Raw genomic sequence first — 17,350 nt, 5'->3', positions numbered from 1 at the left:
TGTGTGTGTGTGTGTGTGTGTGTGTGTGTTTATATGTGTTTCATTACCAAGTAATGGAAATGAAAATCAAACTTTTCCTGTGCTGGAAAAGGAACAGAAGAATGAGCTCACAAATAAAGCAGAGCTGGGGGAAAAACAAACTGTCTCCTTTGCCTCTCTTTATGATAGGTGCATTTCCTCCTGCTAGTGACCTGAGGGTACGTTACAGCGCTGTGGCATATAGAAGCTTGAAATTTTTAGAGATGACACTGAATAACTCCCCTTGCTGTGCGATGTTGTTGACACAGATTGGTCATCTATCACCGGAAGGGCAGAGTTCATCTCTTCCGCCAGTGAAAAAAAGTGTATCCGCCAGTTCAGTGAGAATTACGAATAACAAGAAATGCTGAGCTATGTGAACTACAGCCTAATTGCTGTCATTAGAGACAAAATAAACTAATGTGACTGACTGGATCCCGGTATAAATATGACTCAGATATAGTGTACAGGGAATTAACCCAGCATCATAGAAAAGGTGATTTTATTTTAAAAGTTGCATCTGTTACTATGGTGTGGGGGACACACATGTTCTCCTGCACATGTATGGAGGTCAGGAGACAGTTTTGTGGAGCAGGCTCTCCTTCCTTCCCTTTATTTGGGTTCCAGGGTCAAGCTCGGATTCTCTGGCTTGTGCTGGGACTACCTTAACCTGCTGAACCATCTCAGTACTGCCTCCCCGCTTTAAGTATTCATACTTACTTTTTATTTTATTTTATGTTTTCTGTAGCAAAATTGCCACCCCAGGCGTGGTGAGCATCCAGGCTCATTTTCAAGGACTAGAGTGGTTCCTGTAGCATGAGACTTTCAGGGACTCAGCACATGAAATGCACGGGCAAACCAGGGTGTATTAGTTGCTTCCCCTGCAAGCAGTAAAGATCAATTGTTGCTGGTCTACAGAGTGTGTATTCAATGGCAGTGATGTTTAATTTGTTCTTGCTCATCTCTGAGATCTAAAGTCTACTCATATTTCAAGATTCAGCTCAAATGCCACTTCTTAAGCAGCTCGAAGTAATCTCTTCCTCTTTGGAGTGTTCATACAGTGTTTTATCTGTGCCGTTCTTCTTCCACTTAGAGCTTTGAAAACCCCTTATCAGTTATCTGTGTACACATTTTATCTCTGACACTACATGGAAAGTTCTTCAGTGTATGGTATTTCATTTTATCATTTATCCCTCTGACGGCTTCATAGTGTTCCTCACTTTATCAGAAATGATTTATTACGAGGAATGAGTGAGTCTGCAGTTGAAATAGATTACATCAGTAGTATGAGATATACCAATATGCAGTGCATGGAAAACTCCAGTAATAATAGGACTCAGAAAACCTAGCTTTTCTTCCTCTCTGTCACTGTGTGATTTGTGGATGCTTCCCTTCGTACTGTTCATTTTTGTGTATGGATGCTTTACTTTCTTCAGATGGATGTAGAGAATTCCAGCTAACTTCTGAATGGTACCTAACTGTGCTTTTATTCACATCAACTTGCTCATACAGTGTGTCCGAGAACCAATCCAAACTTTCATTTTCTCCGTCGGCTGCACCATGCAACCCCTTTTCCGTTTCTGGCAGGTGATCACAATGCTTACTTTACAAAGGAAATCTGACCTGAAAAGAGAAACCCATTCACTCAACCCCAGTGTAATGTTATTCAGTAAAAGTCGAGTATGGTCTGCTAAAAGATCGTGAGTGTGGTACTAAGCATTGGACCCAGGAGCAAGTACTCTACCACTGAACTATGTATATTAGCCCTTAAAGATTTTTAAAAGTTATTCTTTGAAAACTTCATACATTTATAAAATGTATTTTCATCAGATCCATCAACACCCCCTCCCTCCAACTTTCTCAAGTGCCCCATCCTGTTTCCTTCCAAACATCATGTCCTCTTCTTATTATTGTAACCAATAACCCCTTGAGTCTAATTAGTGATGCCCATATGTGCATGTGCATGGGGCTATCTACTCAGGCATGAAGAACCTACCAGCAAGCATGTTCCCAAAAGAGAGTGACACACACACTCTCTCTCTCTCTCTCTCTCAGAAACCATCCACTGTCAATAATTCCTTCACTAGGAGTAGAGCTTCACCTCCATCCCCCATTTGTGCTGGAGTTTTGACTGGCTTGATCTTGTGAAGGTCTTGTACAAGTAATCACAGTGGCTGTGAGATGGTGTGTAAGTAGCTGTGTCTAGAAGTCAGAAGATGCATATTACAGGGCTTACTAAAAGATTTCAACATGAATGTCAGGAAGGAATACAGAGCCATGCTTACATATACTTATCATTTAGAATTTTATATAAGCCATTGCATGATGAAAACATATTTTAGAACACTTTTTAATGATTTATAGCTTTTTGTATTTTGTTCATTTTTTGCTGTTTTGCACTAAAGAACTAATCATTTTATATACTTTTTGGTTTCATTTTCTTTTGGAGACTGGGTCTTATGTAGCCCAGGCTGGGCTTGAACTTACTATATGTCTATAGATGACCTTAAAATCCTAATCATCTTGCCTGTGCCTTCCCTGTGCTGGTATGTATGTGTCCCACCACGCCCAGTTTTTAAATGATTTTTATAGGATAAAAGTTTTTGTAAAAAGTTTCCTGTTAATTTCTTTGAAAATGTAAGTGACAGCTCCTAAAAGAACAAATTCATCAGTGTTTTCAAAATTCACATTAAAATATGTAAAAATATTGCTTTCATCAATTTTCAATTAACATGTGGTTATTATGCAGACTTTTATACATTTTTATAACTCCCTTTTCTATTGTTGTTAGCTACTGATGCAAATGTGAAGAATGAAAGTCTCTCATCTGTGCAGCAGCTTGGCATTAAAATGACTGTCAGGTATGTAGGGAAATGTTTCTCCTGTGCATTTCTAGAATTCCTCTACCTGATGGGTGCTTAATAATGTTTAACAACCAACTATTTTGTATACTTTAAATGCAGACTTTACCACTCAGAAAATAATAACGTTATCTTTGAGGATATTGGCACATGATTAAATTACCTCTGGCTATAAATCAGTTACAGTTCATTATTATTCCAAGAGCTAATTAGCGTGTTCCTCTATGACTATCAGTTTTTTTCCACCCAAAAAATCAGCGTTGCAAAAACCAGCATACTATGACACAATTATACATCTCCTAAAACATGATTTGTTCTAGTTGTCAGGTTCCAGTGAAGACAAACATACCTTAAGGGTAGATTGAGAAGTTCAAATGGATAAACCAAAATTGTCATAGTTTGAGTTTTTAGAACTCATATATTAATTTTCAAAAGAAGTGAGGACATTAGATCATGAACTGGATAGTAACCTCCTTTTTTTGTTCTAAACAAACTTCATTTAATACAATGTTTTTAACTGTCCCTGTAATTAGAGGGTCATCGTTTGAATCATATCTAGGAAGGCACTTGCGAGATCTATTAAACACTCGAATCTTATATAAATGCCCATTGTGATGAAAATCATGGCAGGGATTTTGGATCATCCACTTCTACCAGAGTAACTGTTTTGATTATGTGACTCCATATACATGTTTTAATAAAAGTATGCTGTCCTGCTCTATTTCCAATGAAATGGAATGTATAGATTACATAAGCAGCCTGGCCACATATTTTAACTCAATGTAATTTCTTATTCATAGGAAGTAAATGGAAAATAATGCATAATGTAGAGTTTGGACGACTGTGGCATGGTACAGATGCCATCCTGTAGCGTTATTGCAATAATAGCAGCAACAAAACCACTAAATGACCTGCAGTACTGCTACTAAGAAGGAGACTTCCTAAAATGCAGACCAAGTAAAGTCTTAGGAAGGTTGGAAATGGAACAAACAACACACACATTCCATGTGTCTCAAATATAGGAACTTGGATAAAACTGAATTAGTTTCACCTAAGTATAAGTAGATGTTTGATCCATGTAAATGCCAAGGCATTTCAAGTTATGGTACAGCACTGTACTAGTCACAATCCAAAATGTCCAAACCCCTCTCAATATCCAGTATTCATAGATGATCTCCACAGTACTTCTTGACTTAACATTCCAGAAACCTAAACTCAATAATCTGTGTTTTAGATTAATTTCAGGCAGACTTCTTACATTATTCTCACCTGTAGTCTACTATCATTTTGATTTCTCATTGCTCTTTCACCACCCTAGAATGTTAACACTTACTGCCGATGATCCAAACATGTTGTAACTATCAGGAATGAATATTGAGTGCTTTGCTTAATGTAGTCACCCTCGAAGTAGACTCTTGAAAACTTCAGACCCTGAGCTCTCGAGAGAAGTACACTTTGATGGATGTCTAAAGATGAATGTGCAGGGAAGATCCTGAGAGTTTTCATTCTGTGTTTCTTTTTCGGCGGTCTTTAACATAGGTATGGTAAGTTCCTCAACTTGTTAAAAGATGGTGCGGAAAGTGACCTTGCCTTGGTCTTAAAGCACTGTGAGAGATTCCTGAAACAACAGCAGTCACCGGTAACTTCTTCTCTTCGTATCCTTTTTGAGTGGATTTATGCAGAACTGAGTTGTCTTCCTGTATTTCCCATGTTTTTTCGTAGGATGTGTTAACATATCTGTAATAAGTAATAGCTACTCTGTGATTTGTTACAGTGTATCCTTATAGGATTTTAGTCTGTGTTTTGAACAGACACTATATTAAATTGACTTACGATCCTTAGATTCAGTTGTACTCATGGAATCTTAAGCTGAGGGAAGTGATTTACTACATACAATTAATATCTCTTTCCAGATAGAGATCCTGAAAGTGAGTATTTATGAAAATGTCTGTCTCCTAAGATAATGTCAGAGTTCCTTAACTGTTCCGCAGTGTGCCTGCAAGGGAACTACACAGGCCATGACTGGTTCGTGTCTTCTCTGTTCATCATCATGCAAGGGGATAAAGAGAAGACACTCCATTTTCTTCAGCATTTCTCCAGGCTTCTGACCTCTGCTTTCCTTTGGGTGCCAAGGCTGCATATTTCTGTAAGACTTAAAAATCTGTTTTTAAAGGAGATTTGAACCTGAGAAACACCATATTTAACTTTACTAGAGTATTATCTTGTATATACACTGTGCCCTAAGAATTCTTAGTCACTGTCCTACCTAAATGATATTAATACAACTTTTATCAAATCTGTTCTTTGACAGTTTCATACATGTATATAATGTATTAGGATTACTCTCAACTCCTCCCATCTCATGTCTCCCTTCCCCTCCTGTCAACCTACCCCTTCCTTCATTCCTTCAAGTTCCTTTCCCATATTCATAGCCTTTTGTTTTGTTTTGTTTTGATTTGTTTTGTGATGTATTGGGTTAGCTAAGGGCATCTGTGTGACCACGGGTTTGAAGTTATCCATTGCTCACCAGTGGGTGCACAATTGGAAAAATAACTATCTTTCCCCTAGAACCCATTACTAGTGAGTAGTGCAGCAGGGACAGGTAGGGCCCCATAAGCCCCTTCCTGATCCCTGATTGAGCTTTGATAGTCCCGGTGTTGTGTCGGCCTGGTGAAGGCAATCACAGTTCCTGTGAGATGCTGATGCCAGTGACTGTGTCATGAACAGAAAACTGCCATCACCTCTGTTTCTGGCTCCTACAATTCTTTAAGCCCTGTCTGTCTTCTGTGATACTTCCTGAACTGTAGAGAGGGTAGTATAAATGTCCTCTTATGGTTAACCACTCAGCCATCACATCTTCTCTGTGTGATAAGTAGCTATAAATCTCTTAATTCACCAATCATTGCAAAGAAGAGATTCTCAGATGAAGGCTGAGATACTGTTAAGAATAGTATTTTTCTATGGGTATAAACATAAATATTTAGAAATCAGTTTCATACTACTGTCAGTTTAGCCAAACAGCAGTAGTAAATTCCTCCCGGGGATTGTACCAGGTTTGAATACCCTCAGGTGGAGCAGGCCTTGAACACAATCAGAGAGTCGTTGACTACCCTTATAACAGTTCTGCCACTATAGCACTAGTGGGCACGTGTTACCTGGCAGGTTAGTATTAGGTTCCGTAGAGTTCCTGGATGGGTAAGACTAGATGCCTCTTATCCTCCAGCAGCCCACGTAACACTTCGCCAGAATATGAAAAGCAACCTCCTTGAGCATATTTATATTAGTTCTTTTGAATTTTATGTCTCAAATTTCAACTAAGTTGTTCTTATTTTGAGCAGTTACTATGGGATTGCACCATTTTGAAAGGACATACTGTCTTGGTCTTCATATTGTTTGTGTGATTGTGATGAGACCTATGCATCTGGAGTTGGGTTATTGGTTGTATCTTTTGATATGACTTTCTGGCTCACTCGTGGGGAATAGGCATTTGATCCATATTGACTGTTACCCTGACTTGGAAGGTTTTGGGTCAGCTAGGAAATACTTAAAGCTCAGTCTTGTAGCCACTTGGTGCTGACTCATGTGGAATTTAATGTGATACCCATTCAGCCAGGGAAGAACATAGCTTTCAACTTCACCAGCAGGTTCTCTTTGGGGTGAGTAGTTAATCAGCAAGTGTCCTGATTCAACAGGATTTAAGGTACCACTAGGGAAATCTGTAACGCCACTTCGTGTGGGGTAAGCAGATGCTCCAAGACAAGTCTTTAGATGATGATGGGTGCCCAAGAGATGGAGCTGAGGGAAAGATGATGGTTTGAGAGGATCTTCGATTGTTCCTGCAGAGCTAGCAGGTAATTTGATGCAGGTCTTCAGATGGTGGGATTGGAATGCCCTAGGGAGAGGAAGGGGAAGGCTCCGTTGGCAATTCGGGCAGAGGTAGGGTACGTAGGGAACCTACGGTTCCAGGGTAGGTAGCATGGTTTGGGTGCTATCCAAAGAGAAGGAGGAGTGAGAATCATTACCAACAATGTGCGGGGGTTTGGAGCTTCCACCTATGGAGAATGAGATCTTCCATAGGTAGAGGAGGGTTGTATTCCTGAGTCAGAGGCCTACACTTTGGAAGAGCCAGCAGAGTCCTGGGATGGCCTGAATGCTTTTCAATGGATTCTCTTTGAAAATATAGACTTGACCTTTTCTCTTTAAGGTTATCTTATGTAATGATAATGGAGTGAGAGATATTTAATCACAGAAGCATTTTCATGAAATAGAAATATAATAAGCTAAAAGTCTAAACTTAAAGTTGTCATCATTACACATTGTTTAGTGATAAATAATGGACATGAATATGGTTTTGAATATGTTTTAGTGTTGCTTTGTTAGAAGCTCTTGATTATTAGGCTATAGTATAATATAAGAAAAGCATTTCATAAATAGAAATTGTAATCATATTTTATGGAAGAGAAAACCTATATGTATGCATTTTAGAAACCTATACTGAGGACTTATTGTTATGTTACTGTTATTATAATTATTATTGTCATTGTTACTTTATGGTACTGGGTCTTAAACTCTAGCTGTGTGCAAACCAGGCAAGCGCTCTGCTACTGAGCTATTAATACCCCCAGGCCTTGGAAGTAGTGCATTTTGAAAGAATTTGCTATTCTTTTGAGATCTCAGAGATTACATTACAGAAAAGCACATTACTCTATGTTTTTGTTTATTTATTTATTGCATTTTGTTAAGATCTTCAACTGTGAGAAAATAAATATGGCATCAGTTCTGCTGAACGTCCTGGTAATTTCTCATGACATACTATATGTTGACAAAGAAATAAATATTTCGGCAAGAATAAGCTAAGAGCTATGCTTATGAAGTTAGATGGCAGCATTTATTAAGTGTCATTATGTGTGAGTATGTATGTATTTTATATATGTACATGTGTAATTTATATACTCATTTATAAACATATCTACAGAGATCTTGCTTATATATATGTACTGCATAATGAAAGTAAAATCAAAGCTTTATGAAATAAATACTGAAATTTAATAATTTTTTGCTTGAAATATTGTCATGTAGATAGTGACAAGATTGTTCAGTTAGCATTCTTCACCATAATAGAAAAATTTGTTCACATCCACAGCAGTAGAAAACAATAAATAGCTGCTTTTTTCTGCAATCTATTACACTTTTCTTACTGTTGTGGTGAATTAGAACTTATAAATTATAATTGAAACTTTAAAAGATCTCTCATTTCCACTCTTCTATTTCAACATATGATTTCTAAAACATTGTGGTAATGGATTTTGAGTTAAATAATTTATTTTCTTGTCAAACATTTTAAATATTTACCTGTGTGTGCATGAGAGAAGACTCACACACAGAGAGAGAAGGATTGGGGGAAGAGAAGAGGAGCCTAGGGAGCATGTGTGTGAACACACCTGCTCATCGCACACATGCAGAGGACAACTCTTAGAAGTCAGTTCTTGACTTCTACCTTGTTGAAGCAGGGTCTCTTGTTTCTATTGTCGACTGTGTACTCCAGGCTAGCCCCTGTGAGTTTCTGGGAGGTTTTTCAGTGTCTGCCTCTTTCATTGCAACTGTGCTGGAATTGGGATGCAATTAGGAACTGAGCTTAGGTCCTCTGCAAGGGTAGTGTGTACTCTTAACTACTGAGCCGTCTCTCCAGCCACTAATGTATCATGTTTAAGCATGATTTCCTAAAGTTACCTTTCTTTGAGCCTGTGAACTTTTTAGTAGCATGCATTTTAGTTTTCATAAATGCAGCAATGCTTTGCCTTCCCATAAAGTTGAAAAGAAGAGTCTAGCAAGTTTGATTGTGTTCAGTTTACCGTTAGGATGTCAGTTAATATGGACTACAGTTCTGTGTATAGAGTGGAGAGCTCTGTTACTGGAATCCATAGTCTCAGATTCAGCTCTGTGTACACTTGTAACCTTTCTGCTTGCTCACCAGTACAGCCAGTGAGTCTTTCTTCATCCCCATCTTTCTGCATTGCTGTTTTCTTCAGTTTGAACACAACATGTTGACTATTTCATTACCAGCCTGACAGACTAGTGGTTCTTTGTAAACGGCCTTCTACTAATTCTCTTTTAGAAGTTCTATCAAGGAATATTAATTAATTGTTAATGTCCAAGTAGCCCCATTCCATAGTATAAATTCTTTTTACTTTAATAATCTTTTGGATTGTTTCCTCTTTGCCATTTGTCTTGGGATGATGCCTTCAATTATAGTTTTAATGCATTATTTACAAAATAAGACTTTTTTATTTGCTTCATTTTCTCAAACATTGTGTCAGTATTTTCTGTGTAGGTTGATAAAATGAGAAAGTCTTTAGTTTTGTGACACTTTATTAGCTGTTAGTAGCACAATGTGCTTGCTTTCTTTAACTCAAACTTACATTGTTGACATGTCCCTCAAAAGAGAAATATCAACCTGAGTTGGTCAGGGAAGCCCCATAAGGTACCAAAACAGTAAAAGCTATTACCATCCTTCTCAGTTGGCTTCCAAAACTAGTTGATATGACCCTACTGCTTAAGATTCCAGTTACCTTCATTGCAAGACACAGAGAAATCAAACTTGATGTGAGATTAAAGCTTCCTCACTTACAGCTAGCTTTCATCCTCATAGAAGGTGCCATGCAGGATTCCAAGGAGTGTAGGGGGCGGGGGGGGGGAGATGCATCAATGGTTTCAATCAGCTGGGACTCCTACAAACTATAACACCAATCTGCCAGTCACGATGTGCCCAGTAGTGCAAAAATGTCACAACTCTTATTGGGGTAATCAACTGCTCGATAATACAATTCAAGACCTGCCCCACAGGAGAGTATTCATACCTGGTACCACAAACTTGATCAAAACTTCATGGTTATTAGAAGGTCTGAGGCTCTAACAAGGGACTTACAACTGCTTCTTAGCTCAATTAACATGGTGTAAACTGCTTTCTAAATATATATGTTAATACTGTAGACAATGTTCCTTTTAGTCTAATCAGGGAAAGCTCTGTTTGCAATAATGATGGTTAATGAAGAATCTCATGGCTGCTTATCATGCAGAGAATATTTGATGTCTGAGTTGTTAACCCTAAGCAGGACCCTCCCTCTAAGGCTCAGGATAGTTGATGTCATAGTGGGTAGAAAGAATGGACGAGCCAGGAGACAGAGGGAAGGGCATGCAGTCTTCTGTCCATGACACTGTCATTGGTGTCAGGATGTCACAAGCAGCTGGAGCTGCCTTTACTGGGCCTGCACAAGATTAACCCTGGATCAGGGAGGAGTTCCCGGGATCCTGCTTCCCTCAGCTAAACTACTGGCTATGAGTTAATTCTAGAGAAGGGGCAACCATAGCCATCAGTTGCTTACCCACCAGTAAGGCCACAGGTTTGAAACTCATGGTCACACAGACTGCCATGGTTAAATTGAGTGGTTCACAAACCAAAACAAGGGTATGAATACTGGAAAGGGACTTGAAGGGAAAGTGGGGCTAATGGTCAGGAGAGGGGACAGGAAAGGATATAAGTTGAGAGTAACACATACACACAGCACATATAATACTATCAAAGAAAATGTTTAATAAAAATTGTAATCTAAAAAAATTATCATCCAGTTCCATCATCTTTGCTCTCCTCATTGCTATGTTCTAGTTTTTACTTTTTCCCGTAGTGTTTATCATCTGCTAATACATTATTTACTCCATACTCTATCCCTCATCTATATACCTTGCTACTAGCTCTAGGAAGATAGCTTTCTGTTCTGTTCACCAATACAGCTCCCTTTGTTCATGAACTATAGTATACCCTCTTTTAACTACTCCATAAACAGGTTGTATGTGAATTAATATTTAAATTGGAATATGTTTGGGACAGTAGGCTTTTATTACTTTAGAAAAAAAATTACTGAAAAAAAAAAGTTTGATTCCCTGCCTTCCTAGGAATGTTACAGCCAGGCTTGGTGGCTCAGGCCTTTAATCCCAGCACTTGGGAGGCAGGGCAGGTGGATCTCTGTGAGTTCGGGGCCAGATTGGACTACAAAGCAAGTTCCAGGATGGACAGCAAGGGCTACACAGAGAAACTCTATCTCAATCCCCCTGGAAAAAAAAAAGAATATTATAAATAAATTAGATCAAAAAAGTTTTTTTAAAATAAGCCTAACATAAGCAAAACAAGAAATAATGAAACTCAATTGTTAATGGAAACAATAAGTAGCTCTCAGAATTTTATAAAGTATAGCTATTAGTTTAAAGTAATTTAAAATTTTTACCCATTGAGGTTATTTAGACTAGAAGATTCCTTTAATTGACTTAAATTATCTTCAAGTATTACAAGTAAAACTTTAAATCATAAAACAATAATTCTTCAGGGAGTTTCTCAGAAAATCAAGCTAAATATTATGCTTGCTGCCTCTGTTAGTAGAAGTTATGAAAAGGACAATTGAAATAAGAAGCATTAACTTATATGCATTTACAAACAGAACTCCACTGATGGTAAACCAACCTAAAGTAGTACAGTCCAACAGGAAGGTGGTGGACAGCAGCTGTATAGTATAACTCTACCTCAGATGCAGTGGTACAGTCCATCAGGAAGGTGGTGGACAGAGTTATAGAGTATCACTCTACCTCAGATGCAGTGGTATCGTCCAACCAGAAGGTGATGGACAGATGCTGTATAGAATAACTGGACATGGGCTTCATTTGTCCCTGTTAAATACTTTGTGTTGAAAAAAATTTACAGTGTTAAAAATACTGATGGAATTTAAACACATCTACAATTACAAGCATATTGTAAGAGTGTACCCATAACCCATTTGTGGGGCTACTGTAAAAATGAGCCATACAAAACACATTTGCTTGTATATGAATTTCAGTGTTCTACATATTTGAAAGTCCCATTTCTTGTTCTCCTGAAAGGGGAAATATTTATGTTTTATGGTATCATAGTGCCAAAGTTTTGAGAAATTCTTAAATTTTCTCTATTCCTTTCCATTTTGTGCACATTAACAAACAATATTGCTGCAAAGCTTGGCTGATCCTCTGCCTGTGGAGACTTAGATAAGGAGTGGAATGTGCTACATTGGATCAGTCTGTGTTGGATTGGAAAGTTTCAAATCTTTTTAATACAATCTTCCTACTTACTTTCCTTTGCAACACAGAACTCACTTTTTCTTTTATTTCAGAAATAAAATGACTCGCCAGAATTACTTAAGGTGAAAGTCAAAAACTAAGACTGCTCTGCTCCATTTTTAAGTGTATATCTTTTATTTTAACTACTAGCATATAGTATTCTAAAGTTATTTTTCAGGTCTTTGTTTCATATCCTATCATATTCTAGCATCTTCTAAGCCATTGGTTTACTGATTTTATTTTTTTAATTATCCTAGTTCCTACATTTGTATGACCTTAAATGCCATTCGCCTTTGTGTTCTCTGAGTATTAAAGCATTGATATTATTTTGGGGTGTCATATTTGAACAAAATACACAAAATTCTGAAAGTATAAATTGTAGTTTGATGGTTCACAAGATCCTCTGTCATGTTCATATGAACTATCTGTTGCTCTTGCTCTGGCTTTATAAATACCATTTACTATAGATTAGAGTGATGATATGCAAATAACAGACAAGCTAGAAGATATTAATTATAAGTGAGTTTTCTGTAATAACAACTATAGTCATTAGAATCTTTAGTCAATATTTAGTCAATATTACATATGGCAAGTTTGGTATCAGGAGCTGGTTGGTTATCAAAAGTATGATTTAAGGTTCTTTTGACAGTATATGATTCATGGGAATAGAGGAACTCTTGTCTCATCTTTGGGACTCCATTACATGTTAATGGCTTGTTTTCTTTGACAGCGTAATTAATGTCTACTGTCTTCATCTCTTCATAGACTTGTTCTAAAGGTATTTCTGCCACAACATAGAACAACAATGTTGTTTAAAAATTAGGTCCAGTACGTTCTTTTCTTAAACTGCCTATGTACATATTGTAGAACATTAGTAAGTTCACACTGAAAATATAAATGTGTAAGTTAACCTTTGCTTTTTATGTTTGTTAGATTTATTCATTATATAAATAGTGAACCACATTTTGTGTTTGACAAGCGATAAATCAATGGCTATTAATTCATACTCTGCATTATATTGAATTACCTAATGGAAAGTATTCTCCTTGTTCTCTATATAAAAGTGACCTAATATGTCCACTTAATGTGCTATGTCTTCATCAATATTTAAGCATTTTTATGTGCAATATCTCCTAGAGAACCTGCCATAAAACACAGTATTTGTACTGATTTATTCCTGCAACTATAAATTTCTGTAATTTGAGAGAATAATGAATCATTTGTGATAAGTGGCAAAAAATGAAAATCACTGTTAAACCCATGGAGTGATTTCAGAAACTTCATTACATAAGCCTAACTAAATCCTCACATCATAACAACAAGTCCAAAATGGTATTCGCATATTTTAACTCTTAATGTAATTTTTTGAGTTCTATTTGTTTTATCTAAAAGGAAGAATTTCTATTTTTAAAAATTTAAATAAGATTTTTGGGAAAAAAACAGTTGAACTATAAGGTAAAGTTAAGATAATAAAATTTCTTTTGGCCAGCTCTTAATTATGTAGTCCAAGGCTGAGTGTCAACTTTGCTTGATCTAATTGCTATTAAAATAGTTTTCTTGACACAATTACATCTTCAAGATTTTTTATCCTTTGCTATAAATGATGATTCTGTGTTGATATTGAATTTATAGTCATAACAAATAAATATTCTCAATCCTTCATAATCCTAAGAACTATTTTTTTAATCAAAGCTGAGAATTGAGCTTTGCTCCTCACGTACATCAGGTCAGAGCACTACACTATACTACATTCCCAACCCTAAAACTAAATTTTTAGTATGATCGACTTTATAAGCACACTGCTAAAAAACCTGTTTGTATATATATGCAAATGTATATACACATACATGATTTAGTGTGTATATATATATATATATATAATTTCATGAAAATTGGTGATGGAATGTAGAAATATACATACAATATAGTAAAATTAACTTTAAAATTGTATCAATAAACAAAAATCAATGGTAATGTAAAGATTATATGTAAGATTAATAGTTATTTTTTTTGGATGAAAGTAGATCATTTCTATCTCATATCCCCCTTTCTTCTTTTAGAAAGAGATTGACTATGACCAATAACAATTTATAGCCAACCCCCCTAAAAAAGACAAACATCCATAATCCATTTTTTGGGAGTGTGGGTGTAGTTTTCTAGGCTACTTCCTGTTGACTGGGGATGCTGGTAATCTTATGGGTACTCAAAGAAAATTTAGGATTATGGTCAAATCCTGACTGGACTAGTCTCTGAGCTGGATCATCTCAGCCGGTAGCCTTGAAGTCTTTCTGGATGCAGAACTCAGAGGAAACTGCAACAGAGGTGCTCTGAAATGTTCGATCATCTAGGCCATCTATTCCTATTGGAGATTTTTCAGGGACTCTCGTTTGATTAAACCATAATAACCTGGAAGCAATCCATAGGTTCTCATCCTCTGTGGAAACAAAAGCAGAACCTATTTTCCAAAGCAACATATCCTTAGACTCAAATTTTAAAGTCAAGATTCCTTTAAAATATACATATTGGTTCAACTTCGTAGACCCTACAATCAAATGTCTCTCTGCATTTAAAAATCACAAAGACAACACAATAATATGCAGTATCCAGACTCTCTGTGTAATTTCCATCTTTACATGGCTTGTTATATTTTTTATTACTCTATTTCTTTCTTAAGGTTTTTTTCCTACTCATTTTCTTTTCTCTCTCAAGCCTACGTGTATTTTTAAATACACTGTAACCTGTTTATAATTTTTTCCTTCTGAATCTGTTCTTATTGTGTATCTGTAATCATTTTCTGACCAGGAGAAATTGTAAACTCTTAAGCTGCATGGCTAGGACAAAAATGGCAGCAGCCTTGGCTGCTGGCTCCACCAGGCTCGGCTTTTCAACATGTTGCAGATGCCAGTGAGTCAGGCTTACCTCCCCAATTCTGGAAGCTAGGAAGCTGCTCTTAGCTCCATTCTAGAATCTCCTCTCAGGTTTTAAGTTTTAAGTTCTCGCAGACAAGCGCGGAGGCCGGCAGAGGCAGGCAGGCCCGACGGGCGGCGGCCAAAACACAGTTGCAATAAAGACCAGAAACTGAGCTATTACCCACTGAAGAGTTAGTGAAAACAAGCTCTTAATCAAGAGCTTGGAACAGGGACGCCTTTAATCCCAACACCCGGGGAAGGAGCCATCTCCGTGGGACAGAACCAGAACGGGTCTGAACACTCTGTCTGAGACCAGCCCAGGGCCCAGCTGCTGATCCTATGAAACCCAACAACTTGGAGGTGTTGGTGAGACTACCCTGCTCAGCTGAAATCCATCCGGGAGAGGATTCAGAACCCTACAGTTTGAAGTCTGAGGAAACAAGATCAGCTGAGGAGTTGACGAATGAGCAAAATGTGACCTGAGAACACAGAAGAAGGCGCCGCCCAGCCACCAGATCACCAGAATCATAAGTATATACTTCACCGACTGATATCAGCTGCTCCCAAAGAAACAGCGCAACAGCACCAATTTAACCAAGAACTCCTAGTGAACCAAGACTAAAAATTAGAACAAGAGAGGCACTTTCAGACACAAACATCGCCTGCACCGAGCAGAGAAAGAGATGAGTAGACGCCAGTGTAAAAATACAGGCAACAACATAAAGACCTATATGGCAACATCAGAACCTAGTGATTCTACACCTGCAAGACCTGAACATACCAAGACAGAAGAAACAGAAGAAATCAATCCTAAAAATGACTTTAAGAAGATGATAGAGGCCCTTAAAAAAGAAATAAAAAAAAAATTCCCTTAAAGTTTTAAGTTCTCTCAGGTTTTAGGTGGAAACTCTTGCCACCACATCTGGGCACCAAAGGTAGATGGAAGTTTTCCTGTGTTCTACCCAGCCCACAACAGCTTATAAATAATCACCAGAGGCTTTATTAATTATTAATTACAAACTGTTTCATCTGTGGCTCAGGCTTCTTGCTAGCTAGCTCTTACAACTTAACTCTCAGTCTGTTCCTATTAATCTATGTTTTGCCACGTGGCTTCGTGACATTACCTGTTCTCTTACATCTTGTTTCTCCTGGCAGTGGCTCAGAGAATCCGCCCTGACTCTGCCTTTCTTCTCGCCACCCCCTTCTCTCAGGTTTCCCACCTGGCTCTGTCCTGCTCTGCCATAGGCCAGTGCAGCTTTATTTACTAACCAATAGGAGCAACACACATTCACAGCATCCAGAAAGGCATCCCACAGCAATGGAAAACCTTTGAGTAAACATTATACATTTCCCCCAGCTTAGAAGTAAGTTTATTATGGAATTCTCAGTTTGTGTTCTAATTAATTCAAGTCCAGATATGAGTTAAAATCAACAAATGAAATGGAACTAGGCAAACAATTGTAAAAGCTGACTAAAGCTTTTTAACATGGACTCATTGGTGGAGACCAGCACTATTAAATATGTATTCTTAATATTACCATGGCTAATGTGTAAAAATCATTACTCACATGTTTATTATTCATTTTTTCCAAGCAATCCTTCTCATTCTCAGGCTTTGAAGTTTCCTGAATTACAAACTACCCTTATTCTTCTGTTTTGGAAAGATATATAACCTTACCTTTATTGAGGTTTATTACTCTACAGTGTTTAACTTTATGACATTTACATATTTATAATTGTTATACTGTATGACATCACCACATAAACTTTGTTTTCAACTTTTAATTCATTTTATTGAGGCAAGGTGTCAAGTAGCCTTGGCAGACTTCCAACGCTGTTTATCCTAGGATGATCTTGAACTTCTGATACTTGTGGGGTTTACAGATTTGCACCTAGCATACTTGGTTTATGTTGTGCTGGGTTCAAACTCGGGATTTCGTGCGTCTGAGGCAAGCATGCTATCAGCTGATCTATATCTACTCTCTAAGTGGGAAAGCAGCAAAACATGGCGTAAGCAGAAAGATGCAGCTGAGTGTATGTTTGATGATCACAAGCCTTCCGTGTATTTACTGTTTTCCACGTCCTTTCCATGCAGAGGTACCTTCCCGTCGACACCGTTGAGACTGGCATCCATCCCGTCTATTTCTGCAGCACTCACTACATTGAAATGCTGCTGAAGGCCGAGGTGCCCCTTGTGTTTTCAGCTTTCCACATGTCTGGCTTTGCGCCATCACAGGTAATCCAACGGGGAGCGCCAGTTCTTCCCCTCCCGGCTCGCTGACTTTAAACAAAATGCTTCCCCCTAAAATAGGGGAAATACATTTAAATTAAGAAAAGTCACCTACTAATTAGATTATATTTATTTACCTATGTTAATTTTCCTTTTCCCCCAACTTTTAATAAACATGCTATTTTTCTTCATTT

At 37.6% G+C, this 17,350-nt stretch overlaps 1 protein-coding gene across 1 annotated transcript in view; it reads left to right on the top strand.

Annotated features, from left to right (window-relative positions):
• Tbc1d32 (TBC1 domain family member 32) overlaps positions 1–17,350 on the top strand; it is a 206,097-nt gene that overhangs the window by 174,294 nt on the left and 14,453 nt on the right. The window contains exons 28-31 of the mRNA XM_059272587.1: positions 2,810–2,879; positions 4,419–4,534; positions 4,871–5,025; positions 17,022–17,162. Of these exons, the coding sequence (XP_059128570.1) occupies positions 2,810–2,879; positions 4,419–4,534; positions 4,871–5,025; positions 17,022–17,162 (482 nt within the window). The remainder of the gene's footprint in view (positions 1–2,809; positions 2,880–4,418; positions 4,535–4,870; positions 5,026–17,021; positions 17,163–17,350) is intronic.

The sequence above is a fragment of the Peromyscus eremicus genome, chromosome 8b, assembly GCF_949786415.1.
Source record: "Peromyscus eremicus chromosome 8b, PerEre_H2_v1, whole genome shotgun sequence".
NCBI classification, from domain to species: domain Eukaryota; kingdom Metazoa; phylum Chordata; class Mammalia; order Rodentia; family Cricetidae; genus Peromyscus; species Peromyscus eremicus.
The sequence above is the reverse complement of the archived record's forward strand: the minus strand, read 5'-3'. Positions and strand labels throughout refer to the sequence as shown.